Raw genomic sequence first — 16,423 nt, 5'->3', positions numbered from 1 at the left:
ATTAGTATAAATGATGCTATTGTGAAAAATTAAGTTCCCAGATTTGGGGAGCTACAGTTTTAGTGTTCTGTCTTAAGTGGACCATGCTTTCAGCATGAAGCAGAGACAACTGGATTGCAGTGGGAGAAAATAATGAAACTTCAGGGATTGTTCTAGAAATTATCAATTTTCCTTTTTTTCCCCACTTTGCTGGAAGCAGGCAGCATGTCCTTTGGCTGTGCAAAGGGAATTCAGAATTATGCCCTATTACACTTGTTACTGAAAACAGTCATGTGGATTTTAGGCACTGTAAGACATTTTAAAGATGATATGTGTATGAGTCAGTAAGTTCCAATGAACAAAAATTCAGCATTCATGCTGAATTCTCATCAACAGATGAGAAAATACACTTGCTTTCTATTAATTGTATCTACCAGTAAGCATTGGAGCACAGCCCTGCTTCAGAAGTTCCTCTCCCCAGACTTTGCTCAAATACTGAATAGTTCTTCATGGCTGCTTCAGTAATGCTGTGACTCCTGCGGAATTTAGTAAACAGGAATATTGAAAACCCAACTTATTATTTTACTTGTTGCCAGTTGAGAGACTCATGATGAAATCATAACATTACAATGTTTTCTGCAACTACTGTAAAGGAAGCAATCAATCCTAAATTCAAGATCTGGCTTGCAGATTATATGGTCCTCCATGACTTCTTCGGACTAATAGTGACTCTTGCTGGTGCATGGTCAACTGGAAGGACAGGTTTCCCTAATAATCTTTCTGTAGCGTGTTGTCTGGAAAATGTTAGAATATCCTGAAATCCCATTTGTTTTATACATTCAGCAATCACTAAGAACATTTGGCAGTCTTAAATCATAGTTCTGTGGTAAACATGCTTGTTCTTCCTAAATATTCCACCCTTGGTGTCTAGGTGAGTGAAATAACACTTACCAATTTGGCATGTGTTGGTAGCAGTTACTACTTTACATGGAGGCAGCAGTATCTCTGAAGGCTTATAAGTCAGTGCAAGTTCTTAGGCGCTTTGTTGTTTTTTTTTTTTTCTCTCATTATTCAATCTCAGAAACGGCTAGTGAAGAAGAGTCTCCAGTGCCTTCTTGCTCTCATCTGAACAGTGAAAGCTCTATCCCAGAAGATCTTGGCAGTCTAGCTGCTGAGTCTGTCCCATCAGAGACTATGGGCCATGGACAGCCAGAAAGCCCAGATCAGAGTACACCTAATGAAGAAATGGTTTATTCTGAAGAGTTCAAGTCCTCTACCTCACCTGGCAAACTTGTGAGTGAGCTTTTTATGCTATATATATTCTTACACTTGTAAAAGGCTATCAAGAGAAGTAGTAAGCATAGCCGTCCCACTTGTCAAAGCAGAGATTAATCTATTCTCTGTGTTTGCAATACCATGTTACATTACTATGAATAAACATTGCGATCAGATATGTTCTTTGAAGTCTTGGGGAAAAATTGCTTCAGCACAGAGTTTAGATATTTTTAAACTTGTGGGTAGTCTTGCAAAATGTTTTGCGTATGTCACATAGGTATGCAGTATTAAGTGGTGGAACACTGACCCAGTTTACCATTGTGAATTAGGTGTCGGCTAGCTTGTTACCATTGTATAAATTCTTTGAGGCCATGGAAATTATGCTCTTGTTTTTCTGCTTTGCTTTACTTGCAAGTAATGTATCCCAAACTATAGCTATAGGATGAAGAAGCAGAGCTGTAACATCATGCACAATCCTTTGGGTTTCAGATTATGTCTGCTTGCTAGCTAATTCTGCCTTATTGTTCTATTCCAACTGTTATTTCTACTTAGTTGATAATTTTGGTAAGTTTCATCCTGATAACTTTGCCCTGTGCTCAGTGAGACAGAAAATGTAGTGTCTGTGGGGTGAAAGAACTGCTCATCTAGACTTATTACAAATACTTTCTTGGAAAGTTTGCTGAGAAGATAGTGAGGTAGAATGTCTAGTATGTGCTAGAGGTTACATTCAAGGTGTGTGAAAGGTTTGTGGTATAATGTTGCAGCAGTAAGAGCACTTTGGAAGAATATTTGCTCTTGGAATTTTTTGCCTGGCTATGGAGAAGTGGTGCTCTGTTGTTTTGCTGATCTAGAATGTCATCCTGCACCTCTTACATGAAATGGTCCTTTTGGTTTTGCAGATATATTTATTATGGGTTCTTATTGCCATGGTTGTTACCAAATAAGATTACATAAACTGTATTGAACACCTGTGAGTCAGAACCATGTCAATTCACTTAAGTAGTAATAGAGTAGTCTAAGCAGGTTTACTGAAATCTAAGTTCAAAGTAAGCAGTCAGTTATTGCTGCTCTTGGTATCTTTGTTTTATTGTCTAGCAAACTACGATTCAATTCTTCTTAAGATAGCTGGATAGGTACCACTGCTTATGAGATATTCTCTAGTCATGCTGTTCTTTCCTTGTAACTAGCTCCTGATGACAACGATCTCCTATTTTCAAACTGAGCTTTACAAGCTTATTTGTCCTTTACTTCTCCCATAGTCTCCTCCCAAAAGCAGCGTATCTGTATCAAAGCAAGATTCCAGCAAAGGCAGCCATAGAACTGGAGGACAGCTGCGTTCACCTGTGAAGTCTCATCAGGTATCTTACAACTGGTCTGATGAATCTTTATCCATGACACAGTCAGGTAAGTGTAATATCTGCTTGGGTTTAAATTGCTTTTTCAAGGCTTTTTCTTTTAGCAAGTAAACTTGAAATACAGGCCTAGATGTGGGGAGGCAGACAGAAATTCCTGGAAATTGCCAAAGTTTGGGGTTTTGTGGGAGTATTTTCCCATGATGTAATTTGATCACTTCAGCTTAAGAAGGTCTTAACATAAAAAGGTCTATATATTGTCTCTTCTTTTAGAAAGCAACGCAGGTTCCTGCAAACAGGTATGAAGAAGATAAGAGTCCTAGATAAGGTGTAGTTCTAGAATTTAAAAATACCAATGTTAGCTGTGCTTTTAACAGGTAATACTTCTCCACCCCTCATGTTGTAAGAAAGCAAAATATGGTTCAGCAGCATATGAACATGCTTGTCCTCCTTCTGAGCACAACCTGGCTCCAGAAGCAGTATGGCTCTGTTATCATGGCAGTATGAGTGAGCCTGTGCGCTGGCATGTGCAGAATGAATGGATACTTCAGGACGTGTTTTTATTTTAGGAGGAGGGTTTGAACTGTGTGCAGTAAAATAGGGCCAAAGATTGCATTTTAAGCTATAAAATACAAGATCTACTATATGGACTCTTTATCACAGGTCTTTTATCCAGTATCCAAGCTGGCTACCAGTAAATGCTGAGAGAGAGAATATTAGAAGTGAACTGGTACAGAGCGGTCCTTTCCCTGGCATGCTCTCGCAGTCTGTTAGTCGTGTGGCTTGCAGGCCTTCAGAGCCACCATTCAGTGGGTCACCATCATCAGCTCTGTTAAGCCGTGAAGTCTGTTTTGAACCTTTCTGTGCTTTCAGTCTCTAAAACATCTTGCATTCCACAGGGCAGTTGATATAGCATCATAAAATACTTATTAGCAAATGAGGTAGCATTTTCTTGCTCGTTTTTTTTTAATTCCCTAAATGATCAGTAAGTCTTTAGTGGAAAAAGAATCAGGCTGTTGTTTGTGATTGGCGGATAACTTACTGGCGTGCGTACATATCCAGTCTTTGTGGTGCTTGATGTAGCAAGCATAATCTTTTATGTTGTTTTTTTTGGTTAGTATGTATGTAAGTACAATAGAAACAGTAATTTTGAGGCAGCTGTTCTCCTGCTGGATAGAGAAATGAATACATAACACCTAGGTATCTGCACTGAGTACTTTGTATTGGGATTCTGTCTGGAGGGCAGTTTGCAACTTGATAAAGTTATTTTCAAGTTCTGACTGAGAAACTACATAAGGAAGCCATTATGAAAAGCAGAGCAGGCAACAGTGATCATTAAAATAAGCTTTTTTTAAAATAAAGTATTTGCAATCTTTTATTTCAAATGCTGAAGAAAGGTATAAGAGGTGGGAAGTCAATCAGGATGCTGCTGGTTTCACAATAAATCATTCCATTGTAAAGAGACATTTTCCAAGCTGCTGAGTCATAATGAAGTCATTGCTATGTCAGTCCAGTGCATGTGTAGGCAGTATTGTCAAAGATGAAAGCATGTGCGGATCTTTCCTTCATGACTTGATCAAGAAAAGCTATAATTACATAGTGGTCACTTACTATTTGGGAGGAGTTGTTAATTACAGCGGCATCATAAAGTACTCCTGATTAGCAAGTGAGATCCCATTCTTTTTGTGCTGGGGTGTTTTTGTTTTGTTTTTAATTTCTCTAAATGGTTAACAACAGTTGTTAATGGAAAAAGAGTACAGTAGTTTGATTGTATTTACTGGCTGTTGTTGATGATGAAATCCTTCATTATGGTGGTTTGTTGTCTTGAGAAATGAGATTGGTTAGCAAAATGTCCAGTTGTTGCTGCTAGCTGACCGAATAATACTGGTGAGTTACTTTCTAGGATGTTCAGTAAAGCAATTGGCATTTATGAGCATCCAAGCCTTTTGGTCCAGAAAACATTATAGGTAATACTGAGCATTAGAAAAGCAAACCAGCCAAGATCCTTCTCTTAGGAGCTGCAGCTGCTGCTGTAGAAGAGGAAGGGGGACATCAGCTGCAGGGAGGAGCTCCAGTAAGACTATGTCAGATCAATATTTTGAAGCGTTTTTGATACTTAATTGTGGTAGCACTAATCTGGGACAAGGATCTTGTTTTGCACGATGTTGGTATACATTTAAAACAAGAAACAAGTGGACATAATCAGGTGGGCAGAAAAGAATAAGTAATGAGACACTGAGGCAGTCTCTCTATAATGTCTGAGAGGTCTGAGAGACTAAGAGGTTGTTAGAGCAGAAATAACGAAAGTAGCAGAGTTACCAGTAGAATGGGGTTATCATGCAGAGAATGGATCTAAGTATCTGGGGACAGTGTCCCAATGGAAAAGAGGTAGAACGCCATCAGAAGGACTGGAAGACCAGGTTGCAGGGTGTTCTGGGGATGGAGAGGAAGGGAGGAGTTATTACTAAGGATAATGATTAAGAAAAAAATCGTTCAGGTGGAAAACAGCTACAGTCAGTAATGGCATTATAGTAAAATTGAACTTGGAGCACAGGTGTGCCAAGTAACTCTGTATAAGCTATTAGTGAGTAGTCCACCACGTGTCTAAGCTCAACACTACCCCCATTCACCCTGAACAGTCATCCTGAGGCCTGACAGCAGTGAGAATCTCTGCGTTGTTCAAACTGACTTTCCTTCCAACTGTTGACCAGTCAGCTCTCCGTTTCATAGATGTATTTAGTCTAGGTGGCAGAAAATCTAAATGGGCCAGAAACCTAACCGGCTTTTGGAGTCCACTGTTGCAAGTGAAATTTTCAGCAATGAAGTGTACCTTGTAGCTTGAAACTGTGTGTCATGATTGTAAACAAATATTTCCAATATATTTTGGGTATGCATCTTTGAGTTGTCATATTTTTAAATATGTCAGAAAAAATATTAATTTCTGCAACAGCTGATGTGATAAGCGGTTAATGAGGTAGCATAAACATGGGCGGTTGACGTGAGCAAGTTTGGTAACAAGTTACTGTATGTATCAGAGCCTTTCACTTCTAAATCAAATAAGATGCAACACTTTTTCATATGTTACATAGTAGTGTTGTGAATCTGAGATCCCACTTTAAGAGTCTTATTATATTAAAATTAACATGTTGACATTAAATTCTTTGATATTTTACTAAATGACTGTTCATTGTTTTGTGTAGAACTGTTTTGTGAGGTGCAAGCGTACAAAGACTAAAACTAAACTTTTTCAGAAACCACATCTGATCAAAGTGACATTGAAGGACGGATCAGGGCCCTGAAGGATGAACTACGGAAAAGGAAGTCTGTGGTTTACCAGCTGAAAAAGGAACAGAAAAAGAGACAAAAGGAGAGACTGAAGGCCCAGGAAGCCAGTTTGATCAAACAACTGGAGGTTAGGAGCAGTAGGAAGAAAGGCGAAGTAAAAGACTGTTAGCCTTGGAAAAATCATTATCGTATGGATGTTGTTGGCAGAATATTGTATCAACAGCTGTGTAAGACACATTGTTGTGATAAAAGTGTGACTGTGTTCTGGCTACTTAACAGTTTACAATAATGAACCAGAGTCTTGAGGCAAAAATGCCATTCCCTTTTAAAATGTATACGTTTAATGGGTTATTAGTAGTGTTCAGGGGGCTTACGTATGTTTATACACATTAGTATCCTAGCTTGGATTAAAGAGTGATGCTCATGTAATTTGTTTTTGAAAGTAAAGTATAAAATTTCTAGGATTCACAACTGTAGAACTTTAGGAAGTTGAATAGATTGTTTTACAGAGAAACCGAGTGTATCCTTTTATTCATTTAAATAGGTTTTAATTGCTGAATTGTACTAATGGCTTAGTAAAATAACAGCCATTACTGTTTTCCATGTGCAGTCGTATGATGAGTTTATCAAGAAGACTGAAGCAGAGCTGAGCCAAGATCTGGAGGCATCACTCACAGCCAAACCCCAGATTAAAACTCCATCCTCAGCTGCTGCTGAAAAACCTAAGATCAAGGCACCACCGCTCCATAGGTAACTGGGATTTCTCCTTTTTGAGATTATTCTGAAACTGCGGTGAACGCTGTTTTAGCAGAAACCATGAGTGCAAGGAAAGCTGGTAACAGCTCTTCCTTAAAGCACTGGACAGCGGCAGTATCCTCTTGACCTATTTGCTGGTCTCATCAGACCCAAAACAGATAAGATGTACTGTCCCTGTCACCGTACGCATCTCGCTTTTGTCCTGCCCAGTCTTTCTTTTCAAGTTCTTTCTGAACAATAATTTTTAATTGTGGAAGAATGTGCCAAATAGTTGTATGGATTGCTGACCCAATTTTTTTCCCATTTTGGTCACCCGTTATGCCTGCTGCACTGTGTGAGGCAAACCATTCATCTTTGCAACTAAAATCTGGTTTAGATCTTAGGTTTTAAAAGGTATAGAATTCGACTGACTTCTGCACTTCCTACTGTATTTAAGTGTTTCATTTTTTCCAGCAGATGGTGCAATTTTAGTGCGTTCAACTATAAAAAAAAGTTATTTTCTTTTTCTCTTTTTTGGCTGCAAAAAAAGTTAGTTTGATTACTCTTCTAGAATATTACTTTCCAGGACTTGCCGAACTCTTCTCTCTGTCCCCATTCCTGTTTTCTAAGGTCACAGTATATTGACAAACTAAACTGTTTGTTATCATTGGTGTGGTATTATAATTATGCTTGTATTTCCATTTTTATCTCTTAAAAAAAAAAAAAAACAAGCCCAACATTCTGGTGTAACCATGATTCATGCAATTTGATTTTTCAACTTTAGGCCTGAGACAGCTAAAAACTGGAAATCACTGGCTGAATCAGAGCGATCCAGATCATCTTTGGAATCCATTTCAGAACATGCAGGTATGTAACTGGAAGGATCTGTACTACAGATGAAGATCTTGAAGACTGACTGTTTTAAACTTCTTTAATCTTTTCCTTCTTGATTCAAGAAGAGGTTTTAAGAGAGCGTGCAGACTTCATAAAACCATAATGATCAAGCTGTATTTTTTACTATTTTTATTTAGTAGGCTTCAGCTTTTGCTGTTTCCTGTATATTCAGTATTTAGTTTTACTCTGGCTGAGGCTTGTGTCAACCATAATTACGTGACAACCTTTGTCCTTTCTTTTGTTTCCTGTTCCTTTATCACTTGAGGAAAGTAAGGAAACCAAAAATAACGAAGGCTTTAGTAGTAGACATTTAGGAATAGGGGGTTTTTTGAGATACTTTTCAACGTTTTGCTGTTGATCGTTATCTGATCATTATCTACCATTCTAATCGTGGTTGGTTTTGTGGCTTGCAAACAAAAAACTGAGCCCTCACCTTGGGCTCAGTATTGTATGGCAGCATGAAATACTGGTACAAGGAACAGAACTGGAAAGAAAGCGTTAGAACCCTAGAACTGAAAGAATGTTGCTCATGTTCGTAGGACAGCTAGAAATATATGTTTCCAAGGCACCGGTTTGTATCTTCTTCTAGCATAGAAACCTTGATGTTAATTTTGTTGCCTATAGTTGCAGTTTTCAGTAAAACAATGCAGGCTATACAATCTGCCGTAATTCACTTTTTATTTTCCTTCAAGATGCTGTGCCATCAAGAACTGAGAGATCTGTGTCTGTGCACACCAAGCAGCTGGCTGTGACAGATGTTCATGCAGAAGAACCTTCTGCAACATCTTGCTCAGTTTTAATGTCACCAAGGAGTTTCAGAGCAGGATCTGGTGATTCCTTAGATAACATACCCTCATCATCTCTTCTCAAAGACGTGAAAGACATTAGCAGGATATTCCATGGGTCAATGAACAATGTGGTAAATGCATCCAATGGTGAGGCTGTCTTCAGTCATAAATCTGAGATACAGGAAGACTTGGAATACATAAAGTCCGATGAATATGAGATTGAAGGTTCTCATGTTAAGCCTTTGGAGAGTTCTGATGTCTTGTTGACATTAGATAAAGAACAGGAGAGCTCACTGGACATCCTTCCAAAGAAAGTCCTCCATTCTGAAAACGAACACTCGCAGAAAGAACTCTTTGGTTTGGCTGTGGAAAGTCTTCATGGTACGGAAGAAATCTTAGAGCAGAGACTGGCAGATAAAGATGCTGTAACAGGCCCAAGTGTAGAAGAGTCTTCTTGCAAACTGAGCAAATCAGCAGAGGAAAAAGGTTATCTGCTTTCAGAACAACTCTTTAGTCAAAAGGAACCATCATACCTTGAAGACTTCGAAGGATCCTCTTCCAGAAAACAAGCATCAGTTGAAGAAACGCTTCCTGGGGAACGTTACAAAGATGACTTTGAAGCATCTCTTCTTCTTTCTCCTAACGGGGATGCTCAGTCACCGACAGAGCGGTCACAGCACACACAAACCAGCAGAAGTAGATCCACCAGCCTTGGTAGTGATGGCGAAATCAGTGAATACCTCAGTGACAGGTGTCTGTCTCTCTCTGGCAGCATGCATTCAGAGAGGTTATTAGAACTTAGGTCCCCAACAGAACTTATAAAAAATACTGAACGCAGAGATGTGGAGCAAGAACAGGCCCCTACCGAATCACCGCTGTGGGCCTCTGTTTCGATCACAGAAGAAACAGATAGCTTGCCAAATTTCAACATTGGTGATAGAGTACTTGTGAGTAAAGTCCAACCTGGAACATTGCGATTCAAAGGTCTGACTAAGTTTGCCAAAGGGTTTTGGGCTGGCGTGGAGTTGGATAAACCTGAAGGGAACAATAATGGAACTTATGATGGTATTAAATATTTTGATTGCAAAGAAAAGCATGGTATTTTTGCTCCTCCTCAAAAAATCTCTCACATTACAGAAAACACTGATAGCCATTTAGACACAAATAAGGATGAAGACTCATTCTTTGATGATGGACTGGAGAAGCAACACAAAGCAGAGCAGAAAGACAAAGGAAGCTCCAAACCTAGCAAGGAGGATGAACCCCAGAGCAGAGATGCAACAGAGAACTATTCCCAGGATAAAGCTCCTGCAGACACAGCTGTTTCAGAAGCCTCAGCTGGGGAAGGCGTTGATGAAGAGTCATCTGCTAAAGCAAACAGCATAAAGAAGATTTCTGTAGCTACTGAATCACTTGCCCAAGAACAGTCAGTGGTGGATTATCTGAAGCATGCTGTAAAAGAGGAGGCCAGCCTTGCTCCTCTCATTTCTGGTGTTGTGGATGAGATTTCCACTGTTCAGTTGGATGACGTCTCAGATTTCCTTTCTGAAAAACTGGAGAGGCAGAAGACACTGGGGGAAGAATGTGCTGAAAAGTTAGATGATCTCTCTCCTGGAGTTGTGGAGAAGCCTGCAACTCCACTTCTGGATTTGCTGACAAAAGAAAAGAACCAGTTAGAAGCCCAGCTTAGACTACCGCTTAGAGAGGAAGAAAAGTCAAAAGACCAACTGGAAAAGGTCAGTTTGCTGACAGACAGTCTGCTTAGAGATTTTGTGAAAGACACCGTCAATCAGTTACAGCGAATAAAGAAGGTCAGGAATGAGAAAATCCAGCTCAGCAACCAGGAGCTCTGTGATGTGAAGGAGGAATCCGGTACCCAATCCCAGCAGGTAGAAAAGCAGATTCCTGACGGACTAAATAACTTTTTTCTAAGTTCCGATTTGGAAGATGAAAGAGAAGAACTTTCCTCTCCAGACATGTGTCCCAGACCGGTGAGTAACAGACATCTTGCACTGATTTTAAGAGTCGACTGTTCCTTTGACTGATGATTGAATCTTAGGAATGCTGTATGGCACCAGTTTGTTTTCTCCCAAGTTATGTTTGGTGATGTGGAGATTGCCTGTATGTATGTCTTTTACAGGTGTGTTCTTGTGTATCCCAGTTCACGGCTCATTTTAGTAGCCCTGCAGGCTGAAAGACACAGTTTGGCACATGAAAGTGAAAAATACTTCATTTAGGTTGCATTCTGCTTACATGTTCAATTTGTATTTAATCCTTACCCTCAGTTTTTATTCTAAAAATGTCAAAACACAATAGACTGTAAACTTACCTCTGTCTATTCTTGATATGAAATAATCATCCTCAAACATAATTACTTGCTGTGGAGGTCATTAAGGTGTCAGACTGCTCTATCCACTGAACTAATATATCATGAGTAGTGGAAGTTCAAGCTTCCTCAGAACAACCATTAATGATACAGATATAGGACTTGGCCTTTCTTCTGAAGAACCCAGTAAACCTGTCTGCTTTGCCATTAATCTCAGTATATTATCATCACAGAAAGCTTTTAGGCTGTTGATTTAGATCTGAGACTGCTGCTAAGTGAAGTGAGAAGTTGTATGTCACACTATCAGTTTTTAAACCACTCAGCCTTTCATAAACAGTTAAACATTAGGGCAGACGGTGGGCATGACGCACAGTCTTTTAAGCTCTGTAGGAACCCTCTGAAAGCTTTCGTCAGGAGTGGTAGAAACCCCAGATATTTGAATCAAAACATCTCTAATTTTACTGTGAGATATATATTATTTTTCTGAGTATTTGTGTATATATTGCCAATTACATCGGTAGAGCTTAAAAACTCCCCTTAACTCAACTTAAAAATGTAAGTTGAGTTAGACAACAGTGTGACAATGCTTTTGTATTTACTCTGTGGCTTTTAATTCATAGGAGAGTCCAGTGTTTGGTGCCAGCGGTCAGGAAGAGCTTGCCAAGAGACTGGCAGAGCTGGAGCTCAATCGGGAGCTCCTGAGTGTGCTGGGAGATGATCAAGACTGGTTTGATGAGGACTATGGCCTGAGTTCCCATAAGGTCCAGCAGAAGCAAGCTGAGGAACCAGCAGTGCTGCCCAAGGTAGAACCGCAGAAGGTGCCAACAAAGCCGTGTGAGGAGCCTTTGGCGGTCCCTCATACTGCGGTGGAGGTGGAAGGTATGGTGCATGCAGCAGCTGAGGAACTCTGGAAACTGAAAGAGCTGGGTCATGATCTTCAAAGTTTCAACCTTCATACAGATCTTAGTAGTACCCTCAAAGAGCAGGACACAGACACTATAAACAAGCAGGTTTATAAAAAGGTACAGTCTTCAGGCATTTTGTTCTTGCCCTTTGAATGTTTACCATGAACAACAGAAGCCTTAACTTTTACTTCTTTCTTTGTTAAGGTGGTATTTGATTTAACAAGAGAGATCTTTGGGGAAATCTTTGCTGAGGATCCTAATCTGAATCAGCCTATTTGGATGAAACCATGTAGGATCGCATCTGCTTACTTTCGCCGAGTGAAAGATCCAAATGATCTGGATGAAATCAAGGTAGGAAGAAATCTTTGTCACGCAGGGAAAGTGAGATGAAAAATACTGTACTGGCACTTGCCTGAGTGTTAAAAGATCCTAACAGGTGTATCCAGCAAGAGATGAGTTGAGAAGAGAAATGAGATGACAAACCTGAAAGGGAGTTAGTCAAAATGGTCCTTTTTTACTCAACAGATTTGCCTTCCTGTCCTTTTGGCTGGTAGTGGTTGCTTTTAAACCTTAGTCCTTTGTGCAGAACTGCCAGGATCACCTTGGTCTTACAAAATTGGTATTCTGACAGACTGCTGCTTTAGCAGATTTCAGTGGAACTCTGTATGGGTATATTGGCATGAATCCAATGGTAGGGTTGGGCCAGATGGGACGAGCTGGATTTTTTACTGACACCCACCTGTGCCATCCTCACTGAGGACAGTGGGAGTTGCCCAGAGGGACCCAAAATTTGACTGGTGAGGGCATTGTCGTATTTGGCAAGCCAGAGGAGGTCTCCTGTTATTGGTGGTAGTGCTCAAGAAAGGACAAAACCCCAAAAGGCTGGAGCCTGACTGGACCTAGGTTAAACTTGCAGGGCTGGACATTTGGAAAAAAACCTGTCTCCCTGAAAGTGCTCAACAAAGAACCTTCCATACAGTTCATTGGGACACAAATGAAGACTTCTACCTGTACTGTTCCTTCTGAAATTAGGAGAGGGTTGACTGTATTTTGATTAACCTGCTGAAGATACAGCATGTTAACTGTCTAGAAAGGGCAGAAATAGTATCTAGATCACTCTGTTTGTTGAGAAGACTTTCGAAAGTGTGTGGCAGGAGAGAGCAGGGGCACAGGACAAGGGCACCAAACTCCCACCCTGCTTTTCTTTAATATTCTCCCATAAAATGAATTGCCATAATCTCCTGTTTTCTGTACTGCTTAATTGAAAGTTTCTGTTCTCAAGATTGTTAGAGCAGTGGGTGTCATTCCTTTTTCCCCGCTTCTGGATTTAATAATTGTTCTGCCTGTGTAATGCTGCCTCAAAGACTTTCACTGTAACTTTCTTGCATACATCATATCTCTCTTAACTGAACAGAAAGCTGTTACGGATTCTGTACTGTGACTTTTAGGGTAGGTACTTTGTGCATACATTTCATTTGTTAGCTCAAATGTGATAAATCTCACTTTTACTGTTCTGTAGAGCTTCATTGCAGCTGAAGTACTGAAGTTGTTCAGCCTGAGGAAGGAGCCTAATCACAAAACAGACTGGCAGAAGATGATGAAATTTGGGCGGAAGAAACGAGACAGAGTGGATCATATACTGGTCAGTGGATGAAAATAAGCAATCATGTCAGATACTGTCCACCAGACTGAAGTGTGACAAATGATTGTATTTTTCAGTATTCGATCATGCTGTTTAAAGAATACAAAGTGTGCATGAGGTCTTGATAGAAGGTGTTTAGTTTTAGAGAGCACCCTATAGACAAAAACAGAAGTCTGGTGCCAGTGAAGTAAGGTCACTTGAGTGAATTCTCTGTTCATGCCTGCTGATTTGACTGGAGTATAAATTTGCCCACTCCCAAAAGTTTAAAGCATGAATTTACAGCAGGAAACATTGAAATATTTGACTGACAGTAAACTTTTTCTTTGGGAAGGGAATATGTTTTTCTTCTTACTTTAATTTAAAATGTTTTCGTTGTGAAGTAATATCGTTTAATCGGAGACAGTGATACTGGGAACTTAATAGACCAGATCTGCAACCTTTCAGGGGAATCTGGTTAGCAAAGTCGTCGGGTTAGAACAGCAAAGACTTCGAAGGGAGTATGGGACATGATAATCCCTAGTACAAGGTAACCAGTCTGCCAGATGGTACCCACAGCTAAGCATCTCTTCAAAGCTAAGCAACGAGTAGGACTTCTGCTCCGGTAGTACTTGTCATGAAGCAGTGAATGCAGCTGCCACTGGGGCAGGGGCAGTTCAGTGTTAAAACTGCGTAAGATAGAGCATGTCTGGCTGTGTACTAGTTTTTGAAAGTTACTTGTTGGCTTGTACTGCAGGATGATTAACATCTTTATTGGCTATAATGATAGTGAAGGTTCTTCTTGGGAAGATGAGTTGTCATTAACACCGTGCTTCACTTAATTATACCTGAAATTGATTCCACACATGCGCACACATAAGTAACTTCGAGTCATGGATCGTGTGGTCTTTTAATTGCCCATCAGTGGAAGGTTTCCAACACAGGCTTTTTCCCAGGGATTTAATTTTAACTGTATGTAAATAGAATAGCTATGTGTAGGACCTAGTATCCTAGCACGCTTGATTCTGGGATACACTTATTTCTGGGATATGGAGGCTGCTAAAGCATGCACAAAAAAGTCTTATGTTTATGCTTGTGTACTAATTTCCTAATTTCTTTGAACCATACCTGGAAAGAAAGATTCCTGACTGGAAAAAATTGTTCTAGTTGAAGGCATCCAAAGTGCTTTAGGTGGAACAAGTTTGAAGTTCAGATGATCTGGTCTGTAATTTACATGCAGCCCCAGACATCAGAGATTAATGGAGCTCTGACAAGCTTGGCTTAATAAATAATGTGTTTATTTTGTTCTCACAAGTATATGGTAATAAAATTTTAGCTGAAGACTGGGAATAACTCTGTGACGACTGCGGCATGCCATGCTTTAGGAATAAGGTAGTTTCAGTGGCATTGCTAACAAATTTATACTGTAACGTGAGACACTATCAGAGAAATTCTAACTGAAAACCTAAGGAGATAGTGTTCAAGTTCTCTTACCTTGTTTTATTAAAATCTCTAAAACATGAAGTATCTGGATAGCTTTCTCTGTCTCCTAGTCAGCCTCCAGCTTGTGCTTAAGGTCGTGAGTTCTGTGATAATGCAAATCCAAGGCCATAAGTGGATATACAGGTCTGTGCAAGATCTGCTGCCTATCTGCTAGTAACTCACGGTGTAGCCCTAGACTGAGAGGTCAGTTTTGGAGTTTTCCAAATGTTGTTTAAAGTATATTCAAGTAGCACAACACAGCAATTTTCTAAAAGAGAAATCAAGACTTTTTTTTTTTTGTAGGTTTAGGTGCTGTAGAAGCTTCTTTAGAAATCACAATTGAAAAAGCTTTGTTCAAGTTTTTGTGGAGGTTTAGCCAATGTACGCCTTTTGCAATGTGCAGGGGTTGTGACGTGAGTACATATATGAGCTGCTTGATTCTCCACATTCTTTTGCTGCTTATAAAGACTGTTAAAATATGATCTTTTTAAAGCAGAGGTAAACATTCTTAGGCTTCTGTTATTTGCATTTAAACTTTGAGCACAGGTCCTTCCCAGTTTCTTCATTTCCCCTTCAAGTAAAACTAACCTTCCAATGAAGACATCCTTTGATAGTTTTCTGTTGAGACAACTGTGTATTTTCAGTGACTTTGATGTGAGGATTGAACACATCTGACGGTCCAATACTGTCTGACCCAGGAGCTAGGCATGACTAAGGGTGAGAAGGTTTTTGATAAAGAGAAAGGGGATTCTGTTGTATGCCTTCTTCTCCAGCATATTAGTAACGACTGTCCAATAGTGGCATCATCTGCCTGGATGGTCGGGTGGCTCTAAAACCAGGAGCCGTGGCTGTTTGCTGAATTTCCTTTTATTTCTTCTGAAGGCACAGAAGGAAGTGCCAAGCTATTCTGCCCAGCTTAATCTCTCCCTGATTATCCCTGGATGCGTCCTCCTGGGTTTATCATCCTAAACCCAATTCCCAGTGGTTCTTGTCTCCACCAAAGGTTCAGCCTTGTGGGGAAGAGGCATGGCAGTAACAGCAGCCTGCGCTGCACTGGTGCTCTCTGTGGTGCTGGGTCCTGTGGGTGACTGCAGTCAGCCGTCATGCCTGCTGGGAATTCAGGGGTGAACAGGATGGATTGGTCCTTCACCTCCTTGCTCTGCCTTCATCTTTGCTACTTCCCCCAGTCACTGCATCTTTAGTTGCATTTTTTCCCAGCATTGACACTAATATAGTTAAGCATGTTTTTCTGCCAGTGACAAATAACCATCTTCCCATTCTCCTTTTTTGCAGCACTGTTAACTTTGATGAGGCATCTTTGTCCTCAGAAAGCATTTGTATTGGGATTTCTTGAGAGACCTCTGATCTGCTGGATAGTTGCTCCAGTTATTAATGTTTACAGCAAATCTTGGCTTTCAGTGAACAACTACAGGAAGTTCATGTTTGTGAAAAGCTACTTTGTTTAAAATCAAGTTAAAGGAATGTTTAGGTGTTTGCTTGCTTCTTCTCATGTCCCTTCATATTGCCACCTTTATCACGTGTATGCTGTCTGTGCTCTGTGGGAGAATCTCAAATGTACACGTCGACTGAGATGCCGCATTTCGGTACATCAGGACTGCCTGCACCGTTCAAAACCTCTTTTTAAACTACAGCAAGAACCCTCATATCTCCTAATTTAAGTTCAGGTTCTAACAATAGACTGTTTCCACTACTTGTTTTTTCACTTGGGTCTTCAGCCAGAACTCCCTGTGCTGATCTGTTTGCACAAATTCTGCCATTGCTTT

General features: G+C 40.1%; 1 protein-coding gene across 5 annotated transcripts in view; it reads left to right on the top strand.

The window, feature by feature from the left end:
• CEP350 (centrosomal protein 350) overlaps positions 1-16,423 on the top strand; it is an 80,786-nt gene that overhangs the window by 56,579 nt on the left and 7,784 nt on the right. For all 5 annotated transcript variants that reach the window (XM_087734538.1, XM_087734540.1, XM_087734537.1 and 2 more), the window contains 9 exons: positions 1,061-1,272; positions 2,514-2,658; positions 5,858-6,018; positions 6,502-6,641; positions 7,411-7,493; positions 8,213-10,299; positions 11,255-11,656; positions 11,744-11,890; positions 13,059-13,181. In XM_087734538.1, coding sequence (XP_087590664.1) covers positions 1,061-1,272; positions 2,514-2,658; positions 5,858-6,018; positions 6,502-6,641; positions 7,411-7,493; positions 8,213-10,299; positions 11,255-11,656; positions 11,744-11,890; positions 13,059-13,181 — 3,500 coding nt within the window. The remainder of the gene's footprint in view (positions 1-1,060; positions 1,273-2,513; positions 2,659-5,857; positions 6,019-6,501; positions 6,642-7,410; positions 7,494-8,212; positions 10,300-11,254; positions 11,657-11,743; positions 11,891-13,058; positions 13,182-16,423) is intronic.

This window comes from Nipponia nippon, unplaced genomic scaffold (assembly GCF_047370975.1).
Source record: "Nipponia nippon isolate SJK-2023a ecotype South Korea unplaced genomic scaffold, ASM4737097v1 scaffold_5, whole genome shotgun sequence".
NCBI lineage: Eukaryota > Metazoa > Chordata > Aves > Pelecaniformes > Threskiornithidae > Nipponia > Nipponia nippon.
Note: the sequence above shows the minus strand (reverse complement) of the source record. Positions and strands in the feature narration are given on the sequence as shown.